Source organism: Puntigrus tetrazona, chromosome 7, assembly GCF_018831695.1.
Source record: "Puntigrus tetrazona isolate hp1 chromosome 7, ASM1883169v1, whole genome shotgun sequence".
Classification (NCBI taxonomy): Eukaryota; Metazoa; Chordata; class Actinopteri; order Cypriniformes; family Cyprinidae; genus Puntigrus; species Puntigrus tetrazona.
Window position 1 is genome coordinate 6,400,587 of NC_056705.1, and position 18,204 is coordinate 6,418,790.

The 18,204-nt window shown below is 36.9% G+C and overlaps 2 protein-coding genes across 2 annotated transcripts; both read left to right on the forward strand.

Moving 5' to 3' along the window:
- Nucleotides 1-3,120: 3,120 nt before the first annotated feature.
- On the forward strand, nt 3,121-7,356 carry LOC122348965 (protein translocase subunit SecA-like). The gene is made up of 2 exons (XM_043244885.1): nt 3,121-3,479; nt 3,664-7,356. The coding sequence occupies exon 2, from the start codon at nt 3,687-3,689 to the stop codon at nt 7,293-7,295; it is 3,609 nt and encodes a 1,202-aa protein (XP_043100820.1). The 5' UTR covers nt 3,121-3,479; nt 3,664-3,686; the 3' UTR covers nt 7,296-7,356.
- A 1,763-nt stretch (nt 7,357-9,119) lies between these two features.
- LOC122348971 (protein translocase subunit SecA-like) lies at nt 9,120-17,628 on the forward strand. Its single transcript, XM_043244890.1, has 3 exons — nt 9,120-9,770; nt 12,566-12,648; nt 12,764-17,628. Exon 3 carries the CDS (start codon nt 13,320-13,322, stop codon nt 16,362-16,364), a length of 3,045 nt encoding a protein of 1,014 aa, XP_043100825.1. The 5' UTR covers nt 9,120-9,770; nt 12,566-12,648; nt 12,764-13,319; the 3' UTR covers nt 16,365-17,628.
- The last annotated feature ends 576 nt before the right edge of the window (nt 17,629-18,204 follow it).

An 18,204-nucleotide genomic window follows, 5' to 3' on the forward strand; every position in this document is an offset into this window, starting at 1 on the left:
AATGACGAGAGTGACCAATTTCTTATTAAATGCAGAGACGGTCTCTGTAATCAATTCAACGATAATCACTAGAAGTTAAGTGTCCCCAACAAAGCAAGCCAGAGGAACCAAAACCCCATCCATACAGAATGGAGAAAAAAAAACCTTGGGAGAAACCAGACTCAGTTGGGGTCAGTTCTCCTCTGTCCGGACGCCCAGCACTTAACTTCCAGTTCAATTTTAAACGCAGCTGTGTCAGGTAGTGTAAATGACTTAGTGTGTGTGTGTGTGTGTGTGTGTGCATCAGGATCTGGTGATCTGTCGACGGGGCACATCTAGGTGTTCTGGTCTCTGATGAACATAATCTCTGGGTGCTGATCCACCATCTAGTCTGGATACAAACTGTGAAAACAGATTGAGAAAGAAACAGGACTAATATTAGCGTAGATGCCATTCTTTGTACGATGTCACAAGTACATCGTATTGTAGGAGTAGTGTTCCCGGTTCCAGCAAATCTAAGTAATGCAGCCTAAAAATCCTTTAACGGATTTGAATAATAAAAGGTGTGTTGATGTGTTATGTGTAGGCTAAATTAAAAAGATGTGTCTTTAATCTAGATTTAAACTGGCAGAGTGTGTCTGCCTCCTGAACAGAGTTAGGGAGATTGTTCCAGTGTTTAGGTGCTAGATAGGAAAATGATCTGCCGCCCGCAGTTGATTTTGATATTCTAGGTATTATCAAATGGCCAGAGTTTTGAGAACGCAGCGGACGTGCAGGACTATAATGTGATAAGAGCTCGCTCAAGTATTGAGGAGCTAAACCATTCAGGGCTTTATAGGTAATTAATAAGATTTTAAAATCTATCTGATGTTTGATAGGGAGCCAGTGCAGTGTTGACAGAACCGGGCTAATATGATCATACTACTTATATAGCCGGTGTAAGGAGAAACACCTGGGAAGGTAATCAGTCCTAGATATGGGGCATATTGGGAAAGTAGGGCTAGTACTAGGGCATAGGAGAGAGCCACAGAGGCGCTGTTCATGACACCATCCTTCAGAAATGTGTTTTTTACCACCGGTCTCCTCTTGTGTTACATATTTGTAGCACATATATATAACGGTGTTAAACTCTATTTGTTTGTCCAAGTAACAGGCATCGATTCTATTCAGTGTCTCTTATATTTTTTGTTAACTGTTATAGCTCAAGCTTTAACAAAAATGTACTTACAAAGTAATCGCTATGGTCTGTTTATTTTGTGTATGGATTAATCTTTTATGATTGTGCTGTTTATTTTTTAAAAAACACACAAAAAAAACAGTGGAAAGTGAACCACCAAACCATGGAAGAGACACTGTTTCTTGCTATAAATGTGTTTCCTCACCACAGACAAACTGTTGAAGATACCAAAACCTGCAATTAAGTATCTCCAATGTCTTGAGATCATGTTGACTAAGTTTAGTGTCAAATAGATGAAAAAACTCGGACAAGTATATTCAGTTCCACAGCATGTGTTTTTCACAAAACCCTAAAAAGCTAACTTCCTGTTTAGCAGAATGCTGACAGCAAACAAGTTGTTAGGACTGATGAGATCAAAACATGTATGAATTTTGTACGTCACTCCACGAGAACACAACGAGTCAATGGTGAGTCCAAGAGTAACGTCCTGAAAAAGTTTGACATCCAAAAGCTCTGAAAATGAAAAGAAAATGTTTGAAGCTTCAGTGGTTTTAGAATAATTTTCAAAAGTGTCATTCTGAAAACTGAAAACCTTGAAGCTTGCAGGACTGTTGGACTGATTAGGGCTTTTCTGTGGCAGCTGTGAGACTTTACAGGAAGAAGAACAGTAAAAAAAAGTAACGCTGTTCAATGGATTTATGGAAATAATCAACTGTTTTAATCTCTTTCATTTAACAACACACTTTATCTTCTCCAAGATAACTTGGATGAAATGTGTTTACATCATCACTCAAACCAGCTTTTTTTCTTTAAATAAAAGTGAATATCAAGGCAAACAGACGTTAGAAATAAATGAAACCAGGCAGTAGATTTCTAATGCTAGACCTCTAGCAGTTTATTTAGTTAAGACTACTTCCATGCCATTAAACACCATTAGAATCTCTCAAATACAGCGAACACTAGCTGATTTAATTCAATAAAAATACACTTTTTATGTTACTCAAGAAGTTTAAAAAGTAGCCAGCCTTATGAAAAAAGAATCCAGAAATACTAATCTGTGATCTGATTCTTATAGATCACGTGACGTAATAAAAGTGAAACTAAATGCAGCTGCATGATTATAAACAAGTAATGCTGATCAGATGACTTAATTTGTTTATTATTTAGTTAATTAATAAGTTTATTTACATAAATAAACATGCATATATGTATACATAATATATATATTATATATATATATATATATATATATATATATATATATATATATATATATATATATATATATATGTATATAAATCATGATGATAATAATAATAAAAACTAGCTACATGTGTTGTAATCCATGGCATAAATCAAACCAAAAAGAAAAATATATGTTTTAAGGTGCGTTTTTAACATGATCGCTGAAAAAAGATCAATATATATTAAGGTCATAAATGTTTATTTAGCTGTTGGTATATAATAACCAATCTGTTTGAGTAGACTGCCATTTGCTTTCCACTTCATGATTCAGGCTTTTATATTATTCCTCTTTCACCTTCAAAGCTGTTTTTGGGTTTCTTAGGTTTGAATTCAGGTCAGTAAATATTTTATACATGTCTACAGAAGAAGAAAACCACAACAACAATAATTCACAACTAAATAAAAAGCCTTTCCTTATTAAAGCTTTAAAGGGAGTAACTGTTTGGTTTAAGCCGCTAATAAACAATGTTTATGATTAAGATCATAACTACTGTTACAAGCCTAAAATCATTTTATGGCATACAGTATTTGCTAATAGGTGCATATCAAAATAAAAAACAACAACAACCAAAACAAAAACGGATGAAAAAGAAAGCTGCGTAGCAGTCGTGCCAGACTGTCTCTGCTCTCTATGAATAAACACAAATCTCACCACACCTCTATAAACACAAGCAATCACCAGCTCGGTACTTTCCAGCACAATCGATAGTGAAATACTGCGCTGCAAGACACAACTGAAACAATAACCAAATAGTTTACTGATCACAGACTTTCGTGCTGTTGCTAAAATTCGTTAAAATGTAACAAATGTTTAAATGTTGAATTAACGCACAAATCAGTCTTTTTACCCCAAATCTGAAATCAATTTTACAGTTCATCTTCTCCTTATGTAAATAGTTAATAGCACACACTTCCTAATCTTTTAAATCACCTGGAAAGTTGGGCACAGTTCATAATGGAAATTCCCAAACATGAGACGTCATCTTCTCAAAGTGATATAAAGAGACTCTTCATAGATGACCGTAGAAGAGCTGTGCTGTAACAACTCCACAAATACATGATCTCGAATGCTGGCCATGTAAGTATTCTAAACATGTTGCTCAGAGAAACAAAAAATACACTTTTAAAACAAGAACTTTTTAAATTATGTCAAATAAAGTATTATTTATTTTTTAATGAACTATATCAGTTTGTCGGTTTATGCTTGTTAAACTGAAGTTGTTGTTTTTTTTTTTACCTTTGGCATCATGGAAAATGTCAAGACTGAATTTCTAGAGTTTTTAAAATGGAATCGTCAGAAAACCTGCTGTCATCACGACTGCTTTCACTGCTTAAGAACGGAGAGTGGGGAAAAGATGATGTTGTTAAACTGTTTGATGCCCTTGTGAAAGAATTTAAAGACTGCAATGGTGATTTTCACACGTGGATGATTAAAAATCTTCATCAGGTGGAGATTCACAAAATCAGAGCATTGGATTTGTCGTTGAATGACCGTAAAACTGTGGGTCATGTTGAGGCCAAAATTATTGAAAAAAGCAAAAACATTAACGAGAAAACACTAAATGAGATTGTGGAGGAAATCTGTGAACAAGCAGATATTGATAAAGAGATGATGAAACGAGTGACAGACATTGTGTCCTCTGTGAATGATTGTCTATCAGCTTCTACAGCACCACATCTACGAGGAATAAAGCAGACTTTGTTTAATCTCTGCAAAGCTGTAGAAAAGACAATGAACTATAAACCGCGAGTGACTCAGATGGTGAGCTGGTGCATTCTGGCTCTTTCTGAATCGAGTCGACTGGTTCAGGTTTTAACAGGAGAAGGAAAGTCATGTATCGTGGCAATGTTTGCTGCATATCAGGTCAAGATGGGAAAAACTCCAGACATTATCTCCAGTTCTCCCGTACTTGCTGAAAGAGACGTTGAAGAATGGTTTAACTTTTATAATGAAATGGATATCACTGTTGATGTCAACACCAATAAATCAAAGGATGACGAGCTGAGAAAGTGCTACGGATGTCAGGTGGTCTACGGTACGACTGATCATTTTGCAGGGGATTTTCTGAGACAGCGCTTTCACAGAAGAAACGTGAGACCTAACAGAGCATTCCAGTGTGTTATAGTGGATGAGGTGGACTCACTGATGCTGGACAAAGGTCTCGAAGTGGTCTACTTAAATAGCAATATGCCTCTAATGGAACCTTTGAATAAATTACTGGCTGAAATTTGGTTTGTCATCAACCACCTGAAACATTTAGAGACTGGAGAGACTTTAGGCCCAATTCAGCTGTTCTCTCAGGTTCTGTCTGAAATCATTACTGAAAATAAGAACATGGATCTTGTGCAGATGACTGTAGGTGAAGCAAAACAACTAGATAATGCAAGTGTTGACCAAACAGAGGCATTTCTAAATATGTTTGTGAGAAAATTTTCTGAGTATTCTTTTAAACTTTACCAGGAAGGGCCTGATGGAAACTTACAAAAAGTCAACGAGATCAGTCCTACAGGCACAGACATGAAACAAGAAATATCCGTCCTTCTCCTGGAGAATGGAAAATGTCGTTTAGTGTACTATGAAAAAAACATTCTAGTTAAGTCATTGGGTAAAATGATGTGTAAAAAGCCTGATTCAAAGAAACAAAATGAACCATGTATCCCAGGCCTTCAAGACCTCATCAATGGAAAGATACACACCTGGATTGAAAATGCTTTGCTGGCCAAAACAATGACTCTGGGGCATGAGTACATTTTTCATGGAGACGGAGTTGTTCCTGTCGATTACAAATGCACTGGTGTTGTACAAAACAACATGAGATGGGGGGAAGGACTTCAGCAGTTCCTGGAGATGAAACACCAAACTAAACTCTCAAACATGACTCTAATAACAAACTTCATGTCTAATGTCGGACTATTCAAGAAATACTCAAAGATCTATGGTATCACAGGAACTTTGGGGGACCAAACAGAGCTTAATATGGTGAAGGAGCTTTACAATGGCATTGATACCTTTAAGATTCCCTCATTTAGACGAAGGAAACTTTATGAGCTAGAGGGTTTGGTGATACCTGAAGAAGACGAGTGGATCAGGACCGTCTGTAATGTTGTTCGGGATCAAGTGTCATCCACAGACTATCGAGGTCCACGAGCAGCTCTCGTCATCTGTGAAACAATCAAACGTGCAGACATGTTCCGCACGAACTTTGCAGGCACCATATCACAAGACAAACTAAAACTCTATGTGAATAATAACATGGATAACTCTACCGTAACAGGTTCAACAGTCCAAGCGGGAGACGTCATCATTGCAACTAATCTAGCAGGTCGAGGGACAGACCTAAAGGTTTGTGAAAGTGTAAATGAGGCAGGAGGTCTGTTTGTGGTGCAGACCTTCTTACCCCTGAACGTCCGTGTGGAACAACAAGCCTTCGGACGAACAGCTCGTCAAGGGAGTCCAGGATCCGCTCAAATCATTATGTGTGCCAGTCACTTCTCTGACTCTACTAAACTAGTGATGGCTGAAATATCTCTAACTAGTTCGCTGAGTCGTCTGAACAGTCTTACAACTAAATTGATAAAGCTTATGAAAAGTATACTGATGCCACATGGATCCACAGAGGGTCTTTTTGAGGAAACAGTTAATAACTACCTGAAAAATAACTGCTTTCAAACTCATGAGGCAATGGTCTCTGCTCTGAAAAGCCTCTTAACTGTTAAATCAATCCGATTCACGGAAAACAATCTGGAAAAGGCCAAAGCTGCCAGGAATATTCTGGTGAAGGCCAGACTGTCAAGGTTTCTTAAAAAAGACATTCCAAAAATCTTGAAAGAGGAAAAGCTTTTTTCGGTCTACCTTGACGTTTTGGATGGCGTTTATGAAGATGCTGTTTTCTCAGACCAGCTTGATGTAATAGTGTCCTCTCTTCATGAGTGTTGGGGTCTTTGGCGCCTGATGAACCTCAGTGAGGAAAAACACATTGACCTGTTGAAGGAACAGCTGAAGGTAGACTTATCGAGTGCAAAGCAGAAACTTTTAAGGAAACAGTCCCCATCCTCCATGGTCTACTACTACATCAGGTCTGGAAACAATCTCCGTGAAAAGGGACGCTTTACTGAGAGCATCAAGATGTTCACCAAAGCTTTGGAGGATGGTGCATCAGGAGAGATTATTCCTCTCTATAATCGTGCACTGGCCACTATTATGAAGAAAGACGCTGGTTATATCACTCGAGCATTGACTGACCTGGAAAAGGCTGATAAGGCAATAGATTCATACAAGTTACATCTGGCAACGATTCTGACTAATGTGAAATTATCAAGCCAAGAGGCAAATGTGGATGGCAAAAATTTGCTGACTAAACAGTTTCGAGTGAAGTGTATGATTGTAGATTTACTCCAGATGAACATTCAAGACTCTGTAATAAAGCTGAGAAGAGTTGAAAGCAGAAGAGGAAACGTGAGACTGACAGAAAAACATACAGTGTTTCTGGCAGAAGGCTTGATGAAGTGTGCCGTAAGTACACAAACTGACCTGGCTGAAATTTTAGCAATTTTTCTGATCGATGACTTTGTGACAAGAGCTGAAATCAGTCGAGATGATATGAGCCTGCCTGAAAAATTTGCTAAATTTTGGGCAGAACACTTTATGAAGGGAACTGAAAACAGAGGAGATGCGAATCAGACTGAAAGACTTTCTAGTAGAAGGGCTTCTTCCTTTCTGCCTGATGGCTCTCTGCTAGAGGACCTTATTCTCAGTCCAGTAAGAGTTCTGATAGAGCTGCTAATGGAATTTGAACACATCATGTCTTTGGGTCTTGATACTATTTTCTCTTTGGAGATCATGTCAGAGAGCACTTTCAGTGCCTTGTTTTCAAAGATGTTTAAACAGTCTTGAAATGTCACTTCAATTGATGAGATATCAGTGGTGGTTAAACTTACATACACATACACACACACACACACACACACACACACACAGTTTTACATTTACAGTTTTTCATGCCAATACAAAAATACTACAAATGTGACTCTGCAAAATCATTTAATTTAAAAAAGGTAAATTATGAAAGATAATACAACATATTTATAGTCAAATTAGTAAGAAATTATGTATGTAACTTTTTTTGTTCTATGTCTGTACATATTTTAGCACATTTTTAAAAATAAAGTAAAAGGGGAAAATGGTTTCATACATTATATATTATTTGAAGACAAGCACATATAAATGAATGTAAATCAGCACTGCACACTTTTTTTTTACCTTTGCTGTAGAAATTAGCTTTGATAATATGCCATTTTTAGACATAATACCTTAGAAATCAGCATCCTGCAGCACTCCAAATGTTGGAGTTGTGTATTGCTTTTCTCCCGCTTGCAACCGACAGTGCAATCCTTGCAAGCTAAAAATCCAAAGAACTTGTCTCGTGTTTTATTTCGCCTTGAGTTGATCCTTCCTGGTAAAGAGCCGTTCGAGTGAAATAGTCTCAACACCAAACCTCTTTAAAATTTTAAATAGAGATTGTGGCATTATTTTATACTCTCATTTACATTAGATGTTAAATAACAGAGTATTTATCTCCTTATATGATAAATAGCTTGTTCTCATCCTCAACTCTGTGTTGTGATCTGACTAAAGGATGGGGCCCTGCTTGCAATGTGTTCATTGTGATTTTTTTTTGTATTCTTTTTCATCAGATCAGATAACATTTCAAACTTTCATGTGGTCATGTTACAACATGCCCTTCATGCCCTTGCCGACGGTTGTCTGAAGGGCATGTTGTCACGTCAAGGAAATGTTGTCACATTTTGCTTCCGTTATTATGGGATAAATAAATAAAAAAAACATGAATGAGAATGAAAACAGACTGGAATAGGCTGCTGTAACAGTGTACAGTATGTGAACACTGCATTGTGAAGCTTTGAGATCTTTGTGAATAATTTATTGTGGTTTGGAGCGTGTTTCAAACTGCCACAGTCACATTATTTTGGTAAACGAGAATCACAATCACGTACATCACAACGTCCATCAGGCCATATTTCATCTAAGCAGTGCATAAGGAATCTGTAAATAAACTTCTCATCAGTAATTAGCACATGGTTCAATTTTGTCTTTATATTTTCATTACGACATATGTAAGTGTGCTATATTTAATTCTAAGTGGCATAAATAAGTAAATAAGTAAATAAGCTTTTCCAATAATGTATGGTTTGTTAGGATAAGAAAATATTTGGCCGAGATACAACTATCTGAAAATATGGAATCTGATCCAAATCTATATTTTGAAAAACAATTGCCCTACAAATCTTACAAAGCACCTAGCTATGTATATTATGAATCAAAAATTAAGTTTGGATATATTTACAGTAGGAAATTTACAACAACTTTAATATCTTTATCCTAATGATTTTTTGAAAGAAAACAATCTGACTCTGTGGTGTAATGAGAACACTCGCACCCTAAAGAGAGCAGCCCGAAAAAATGGAGCACAGGTGGAGAAAAACCAAATTAGAAGTATTTCGTATTGCCTGGCGGGAGAGTATGCTGTCATACAGAAATGCATTAAAAAAATGCTAGATCTGATTATTTTTCATCTCTTTTAGAAGAAAACAAACACAACCCCCGATATTTATTTAATAAATACAGTGACTAAATTAACGAAAACGTTTCAGCTATAGATCCCCTGAGGAAAAATTCCACTCATTCTCTATTGTTCTCTATTATCATCTAAACCAGCAACATGTGTGTTAGACCCTATTCCATCTAAACTATTAAAAGAACTCCCTTCCGACCTTGCCCAACCTCTCCTCCATATCTGTATATAATCGTATGGTCCTATAATTGTGCAGTTGCTCTTTATCTATATTTTATTTTTTAATTAATCTGTAATTGTACTGTCAGTGTTAGTGTTAGCTGTATACACCTAGGGTTCAGAGAGTAAAGCAATTTCAATTCTCTGCATGTATGTGCTGTACATGTGGAAGAATTAGAAATAAAGCAGACTTGACTCATTATCATTAATTCTGCCTGAAAGTCACATTGGTCCGTTGTCACTGATATCAGATAATCTGCCTGGTAACGTGAGTGTGTTTGCAAATGGAAATTTGCTATTGGTTGAAAAAAAAAAAAAGCATGAAGATGATAAAGCAAGAATTTTAGCGTCCATGGTATGGAAATGATTATTGCGAGATGCTGACGATGCTGAGATGCTCTTTGAGAGAGTTTATGAGCGCAACATCCGAGTTTAAGTGACATTTTAGAAAGCTACTAAATTAAGTTGCATTTAAGTTGTTTTTAGTAGAAATATCTAGAAACACTGCAATAATCAAAAAAGCCCATGGACAGGTTGTTGCTGTCAGGATAGCACATCCGGTAAGAGAAATACAAAATGTTTTAACACTGAGACAAAGTCATCAGCTGTGTAGCAATGGTAATTGATGAAAATGATAACAGTAATTTAGTGAATCATAAATAATAAGTAATAAATTGTGTGAACATAATATACAGAATTAACAGATGTTGATGCAATAAATAGGGTATGGTTTCAAAAAAAGATCATCCTTCCAAAACAGAGAAAACATCTTCACAAACATCTACATGTCTTTATAGTGTATATAATAAACTGTAATAAACATCAGTAAACACCATCTCTTATTAACACTTATTGACTCATTACCGTTAATTGTGCCTTTAAGTCAACTTGGTCTGTGAAACCTGATATCAGTGAATCTGCCTGGCAACTAGAGTGTGTTAGCAAATGGAAATTTGTTATTGGTTGAAAAAAAAAAGCATGAAGCTCCGCCCCTCTTTCTCAGGCGATGGCAGAGAGTTATGAAATTGTTGATTGATGAAGTAGATGATGAAATGGTTGAAATCAAAGTATAGTATAGGAGAAATAAAACCAGTAATAAAAGAGAAAGTGAATAAAACTTGGCAACAGTATTGGGATTATGAAACTAAAGGTAGACATTTATATGAAATACAAAAGAAAGTGGTTAAACTTAGAGCAGATGTGTGACAAGAAACTGTCCCACTTTATAATAGGTGGCCTTAACAACTATGTGCTTATATTTAAATTAATCAATTGGTACAATGCATTTACTGCATACAGGTATATTTCTTTACATCTGTAATTCATTTCTGTACTTACATTTATAATTACATCATGGACCCATCCCTTCCTTACACCTTAAACCTACCCATACCACTAAACCTGTCCCTAACCTTACTGTATCCCACCTAAATAGCAGCATTTTGCAAAATACAATATGACCACAATAAGTGCATTGGATTTATGTTCTGATAACACTGAGTGGCTAGTCAAAGTGCAAAGACGGTAAAATCCTGTCAGTTTGGTATAGTTTTTGATGTTCAAACAGTTGAAAGATTCTGAGGTAATAATGACCGTAGACGAGTCCTAGCGGTGGAGAACTGTCTCTCTTGACTGAATGCACAGTTATATTGCTCTTGTATTAGTCACAAACTATTTTATTTTTTGCCGTAAAGCTGCTTTGACACAATCTGCATTAAACGCTATAACAATAAAGGTGAAAAAAAGTACCATTCTATAATAGAATCGGAGAATACTGTACTTATAATGGCTGGTATCCAAGATCATTACCAAGCTTGGAAGAGCCAGGATAAAAAAATTAATAATAATAAACTTAAGGCTACACTCGTCTGAAAGAACATAGGATGGCTTGGGGGTGAGTCATTTATAGGCTAATTTTCATTTTTGGATGAACTATTCCTTTAAAGTACAATTTCATATACCAGAAAGTCGGCTAATTTAGTGCCAAGGAGTATTGAAATGCTGTCCCTCGTCCCTTCGGCTCCACCTCGGTCAGTCGTCGTCCTTCGGCTTCGCCTCGTACTTCCATCCGTCTGGCTCTGTCCGGCTCCACCTGGGTCTTCTGGATCCCCGTCTCCGCTTCAGACACTGGTGCCATTTGCTCCACATAGGCCCTCCAGAGCCTCGGGCTCCTCCTCCTGTCTGCCCATTATGTTCTGCCTGTCGTTAATGTTGTTAAATGTGCAAATGTGTTCATGCCTATGTTTTTGATAATTAAAAAGTCCTTTAGTTAATCCATCATTGTGAGCCATCCCTAAAACCACTACACGTAACACATATGTTGTTGCTTATTGATTTAGCCAATTTTTAAATAGAATGAACATTAATACCACACTGGAATATTGCTCATATTGTGAACATTTAAAAAAAAGACACATTGTAAATTTATTGAAATTTATCCACATTATTTTGATGTCACTGTGTCCAGTTGCATTTCTCAGCCACAAAAGACAGTAGAAGTTACACACAAAGTTCACACGAGTCTGTTAGAGTCAGAATCTTGCATGTAAAACAGCTGAAAACTCACCTCTTTCAGCAATCAAAATCATTGTCACTTCTCCTTCCCCTTGTTTATTCCTTCCCTTTCTGGCTTGTACTAATTTGAACACTGCCTGTGACTTGGTGTTACAAGCACTTACTCTGTCTGTTTGTCTCTCAAAAAATTAATTGCTTGATGTACTCTCAATTGTAAGTCGCTTTGGATAAAAGCGTCGGCAAAATGACTAAATGTAAATGTAAATGTAAAACCTTCATAAAAAGTGAATACTAATAATTTAATGTTTACACAACAAGAATAGGTGCATGTTACTCAATCTACTATTTGATTCTTGCCAATCATGTGACATACGGTAGTGAAACCAAAGCAGAGAAATACCCAAGATATCCGAAAGCATTCTAATGATTAAAGAGGAATGTTTGATTATTTGAAAACTCATGGCAGTCATACCTGCCAGAACACATTCCACCACACCTGAACGGCAAAGAAACCTCTATACACAAGCAATCAGTTGTGCCAACATCATTAGGCATTTTCGGTACTTTACCAACACGACTGAAAGCGAAAGCATGTCGTAGGAAAGAAAAACAAAAATTAGATAACCGTGAATTTGCAAATCATTCCTGTACAGTATTTGCCAAAAATACAAAATGTTGAATTGGGTGATTACTTTTTCCATTTTTAAGTTAAATGTAGATGGCTTTACATATTTGCACAAAATTAATTTTCTTAACATAAATAAAAACAGAACATGTTCTTTTCGATCACATGACATATTCAAATTCCAGAACATGACAGACGCCCTCTTTTCTTATGCAGGACAATATATAAATCCCTGGAGTCTTTCTACAAACAACTCAGGAAGAGCTTTGCAGCGACAACTCCAGAACGTCTCGAATGATGTGAGTAAAATAATTAACATTTATAGATGAAAAAGTATATTTGAGTATAATTTAAATCATTTATTTCTATGTGTATTCTTTTATTGTTTTTATGACATGCTGCGAATTTCTAAAGTTTTGAAAATGGAATCATCAGAAAACCTGCTGTCATCACGACTGCTTTCACTGCTTAAGAACGGAGAGTGGGGAAAAGATGATGTTGTGAAGTTGTTTAAAGCCCTTGTGAAAGAATTTAGTGGCAGGAATGAAGATTTTCGTGCATGGATGACGAAAATGCTTTATCAAGTGGAAATTCACAAAATAAGGGTGTCAGAATTGACATTGATTGAAAACCAGACTCTGGGTGATGTTGAGGACAAAATTAACAACATAGCTAAAAACATTAACGAGAAAACACTAAATGAGATTGTGAAGGAAATCTGTGAACAAGCAGATATTGATAAAGAGATGATGGAACGAGTGACAGACATCGTGTCCTCTGTGAATGATTGTCTATCAGCTTCTACAGCACCACATCTACAAGGAATAAAGCAGACTTTGTTTATTCTCTGCAAAGCTGTAGAAAAGACAATGAACTATAAACCGCGAGTGACTCAGATGGTGAGCTGGTGCATTCTGGCTCTTTCTGAATCGAGTCGACTGGTTCAGGTTTTAACAGGAGAAGGAAAGTCATGTATCGTGGCAATGTTTGCTGCATATCAGGTCATGATGAAAAAACTCCAGACATTATCTCCAGTTCTCCCTTACTTGCTGAAAGAGACGCTAAAGAATGGCTTGACTTTTATAATGAACTGCATTTCACTGTTAATACCAACATCAACAAATCAGAAAAAGAGCTGAAGAAGTGCTATGAATGTCAGGTGGTCTACGGTACGACTGTCAGTTTTGCAGCAGATTTTCTGAGACAGCGCTTCCTTAGACAAGACGTGAGACCTAACAGAGCGTTTCAGTGTGTTATAGTGGATGAGGTGGACTCACTGATGCTGGACAAAGGTCTTGAAGTGGTCTACTTGAGCACTGAGATTCCTCTAATGGAATCTCTCAATGGAATATTGGCTGAAATTTGGCTAATCGTCAACCAGCTCAAACGTTTAGATACTGGTGAGGTTTTAGGACCCATTCAGCTCTTTTCTCAGCTTCTGTCTGAAATCATTACTGAAAATAAAAACAGCGATCAACGCAATATTGTGCAGATGGCTGTGGATGCAGGGATTATGCCTATAAAATCCTCAAAGCAAACACAAGGAAACATGACAAATGTTCTTAAACTACTCGATAATGCAAGTGTTGTGCAAATGGTGGCATTTTTAACCATTTTTATGAAAGATTTACCCAAGTATTTCATTAAAATATACGTTGAAAGGCCTGATGGGACTTTACAGAAACTAGAACAGATTAGTCCTGCAGATGGAGATAGGAGACAAGAAATATCTGTTCTTCTACTGGGAAATGGAAAATGTCGTATTGTGCACTTTGAAGAGGACTCAGTAGACCCGTCATTGAGGAAAAAAATAAAAAAATCCTATGCATCAAAATCAGCAATAGAACCATCTAAATCTCGAATCCCAGGTCTAGAAGATCTCATCAGTGGGAAGATGCAAACTTGGTTTGGAAGTGCTCTGAAAGCCACAAAATTAACTCTAGACCACGAATATGTCCTTCATGAAGATGGAGTCGCTCCTGTCGATTACAAATGCACTGGTGTTGTGCAGAATGACATGAGATGGGGGGAAGGACTTCAGCAGTTCCTGGAGATGAAACACCAAACTAAACTCTCAAACATGACTCTAATAACAAACTTCATGTCTAATGTTGGATTATTCAAAAAATACTCAAAGATCTATGGTATCACAGGAACTTTGGGAGACCAAAAAGAGCTTGACATGGTGAAGAAGCTCTACAATGGCATTGATACCTTTAAGATTCCCTCATTTAAACAAAGGAAACTTTATGAGCTGGAGGGTTTGGTGATACCTGAAGAAGATGAGTGGATCAGGACCGTCTGTAATGTTGTTCGGGATCAAGTGTCATCCACAGACTATCGAGGTCCACGAGCAGCTCTCGTCATCTGTGAAACAATCAAACGTGCAGACATGTTCCGCACAACCTTTGCAGGCACCATATCGCAAGACAAACTGAAACTCTATGTGAATAACAACATGGATAACTCTACCGTAACAGGTTCAACAGTCCAAGCAGGAGACGTCATCATTGCAACTAATCTAGCAGGTCGAGGGACAGACCTAAAGGTTTGTGAAAGTGTAAATGAGGCAGGAGGTCTGTTTGTGGTGCAGACCTTCTTACCCCTGAACGTCCGTGTGGAACAACAAGCCTTCGGACGAACAGCTCGTCAAGGGAGTCCAGGATCCGCTCAAATCATCATGTGTGCCAGTCACTTCTCTGACTCTACTAAACTAGTGACGGGTGAAAATACATCGCTAACCAGTTCACACAGCTGTGACTTAACAAAACAGATGACAAAAGAGAGTGTGTTTGAGAAAACCGTTAATCACTACTTGAAAAATCGCAGCTCTCAAAATCAGGAGGAGATGGTCTCTGCTCTGATGGACCTCTTAACCAAGAATTCAAGTGATCTGGAAAAAGTAAAAGACGCCAGGAACACTGGGGTGAACATGAGAATCTCTGGGTTCCTTGAAAAAGACATTCCAGAAATCACAACAAAGGAAGAGCTTTTTTCTCTCTACCTTGATTTTTTGGACGGAATCTATGAAGATGATGTTTTTTCAGACCAGCGTGACGTAATTGTGTCCTCACTTCATGAGTGTTGGGGTCTGTGGCTCCTGATGTATTTCAATGAGGAAAGATCCGTTGAGGAAAGCACATCTTTGAAGGAACAGCTGAAGGTAGACTTATCAAATGCAAAGCAGAAACTTTTGAGGAAACAGTCCCCATCCTCCATGGTCTACTACTACATCAGGTCTGGAAACAATCTCTGTGAAAAGGGACGCTTTACTGAGAGCATCGAGATGTTCACCAAAGCTTTGGAGGATGGTGCATCTGGAGAGATTATTCCTCTCTATAATCGTGCACTGGCCACTATTATGAAGAAAGACACTGACTATATTGCTCAAGCATTGACTGATTTGGAAAAGGCTGACAAAGCAATAGATTCATACAAATCACATCTGGAACATATTCTAACTTGTGTGAAATCCTCAAGACAATATCTAACAACAGGTGATACTTTGCTCAGCAAACAGTTCAAAATGAAGTGTATAATTGTAGACCAACTTAAGATTAATATCCAAGATGCTGTAATGCAGTTAAAGAGGGCTGAAAGCAGAGGAGGACATGTGAGACTATTTGATAAACATACACTTTTTTTGTCTGAAGATGCTGTGAAGAGGACTATTAGCAGAGGAGATATGTGCCTGCCTGAAAAACTTGCCTTGATTGTAATAGAAGACTTTCTAAAGAGGGGTGACATCAAAAGGGGAGACGTAAACGTGGCAGAAAAATTTGCACTGCTTTATGCAAAAGACAATACAAAAACATCAGAATGCAGAGGAGGGCTTGAAAATCCAGTTGAAAGACTTATATTTCTGCTGTTTGAAGACTCTATTCGCAGTTCTCAAAAAAGTCTACAAGAGCTCATGATGGAATATGAACATATCAGGTCACTGGGTCTTGACACCATTTTCTCTTTAGACACCATATTTTCTCTCAGGGGCTTTTTGTCAAAGATATTTAGATAAGACATAATGTTTAGTTGATAAGACTGACTCGAAATGGGAAACTTCTCTTGAGCTGTCAGATCTTAGCTGTCAAATTTACATACACATATGTGCATTCACACACACACACACACACACACACACACACACACACACACACACATTGGGTATAACTGTTTTACAGGGACATTCATAGACAATGACTTGTTTGTTTGTTTTTTTAATATACAAAACTGTATTTTTTATTACTCCACCCATAAACCTACCCCTTGCTCAAAAACTTTGTGCATTTTAAAAATTTCAAAACACTTCATTGTGTATGATTTAACAAGAAATGCCAAAAAAACAACAAAAAAACAAACAAAGTGGTATTTCTATGTTCCCATGACAAAGACAATACCATAACACACACACACACACACACACACACACAAAGGTCAAAAAACGTTATAATATGATGTACATTTTTTATATATATTAATGCAAAATGCAAATTCTGAATTATATAAATCTTGCCTGATAAAAAAGGGTATCTGCTCAAATGCCATACATATTTAGGGTTGAAATAGAAAAAAATTCATTTCATTAAAGATATAATTTAATATTTCCATAGTAATAGTAATAAAATAATGAAATAAATAAAGTTATAGTTTAGGCGCCCAATAATGAGAATTGTGACTTCATGGTTCAGAAGAAAATGTAATAACTTTTATCAAATAAAATATATTTTGCTAAAGCTACTTTTGAAGATTTCCTAAGCAACAATATTTAGAGCTATCCTGTGATCATTTGTAGAATGTCTTTTAAGAGACTCTTTATCCAGTGCTGTAGCCATGGCGACTTGTACATTTGGAGCAGCATCTTCTCCTTTCTGTGAAAACGTCATATGTGATCATTTTAACCACTGTCTCTTTAGTTAAAAACAAAAATAACTTCTTGACATCTTGACAACAGAACATAACTGTAACTGAAATTGTTGGGGTTTCTTTTTCTAATGTAAACAGTTATTTATATTACATTATTTGCAAATGTATGAGCCCATAACACAGAAGAAGCCTTACGTCAGCCTTAGTTGTGAAATGTGATTGGCTCTTGAGAGTCTCGTGACCGATCGCTTCACTCTACGGGACGGTAGTATCGTTTAGAATGAGTTGTGATCACGTTAACGGAGTCATTTTCAGCGAAGAAGACCTTGTATTTTACTCTGTTCTTTGCATAAAGACATCCCATACTTTTATGCTGCATATGGTCAGATTTTTGCAATAAATACCTGTGACTGCACTCATATTTGCCTGTGTGTGTTTTATATTGTTAATACCTACCTAAGTGGGTAGGTTTAGGGTATGGGGTGGTGTTAGGTGGTACAATAAAAGTATATATTTATATAAAATGTGTGTGTGTGTGTGTGTGTGTGTGTGTGTGTGTGTGTGTGTGTGTGTGTGTGTGTATATATATATATATATATATAAGACAAAAATGAAAAACAACCGCTGCCCGTCACGTCGAAACATGGCACTAAAGGAGTAATGGCCTTGACCAAGCGGCAAAATTTGACGGGAATTTATTGTTTTCATTCCAGGAAATATGTGTATACGACTACATTTATAATGCACTTTATTGTTCTCAGTTGTCCTTGCCATGGTTGCGTATGCCATGCTTATTTGGGGACTCATGGCTGATTGCACATTATTGGAAGAGAGCTAAACTGGACGATGTGAAAACTGAATCACCAATAAACTGACTTTAACTTGTTAATGTTCTCTTGCATTATTGACAAACTATTTTCCTGTTTGACTCTGTAAAGCTGCGTTGACACAATCTCTATTGTATAAAGCTAAGTAAGCTGTAAGTAAAGGTCACC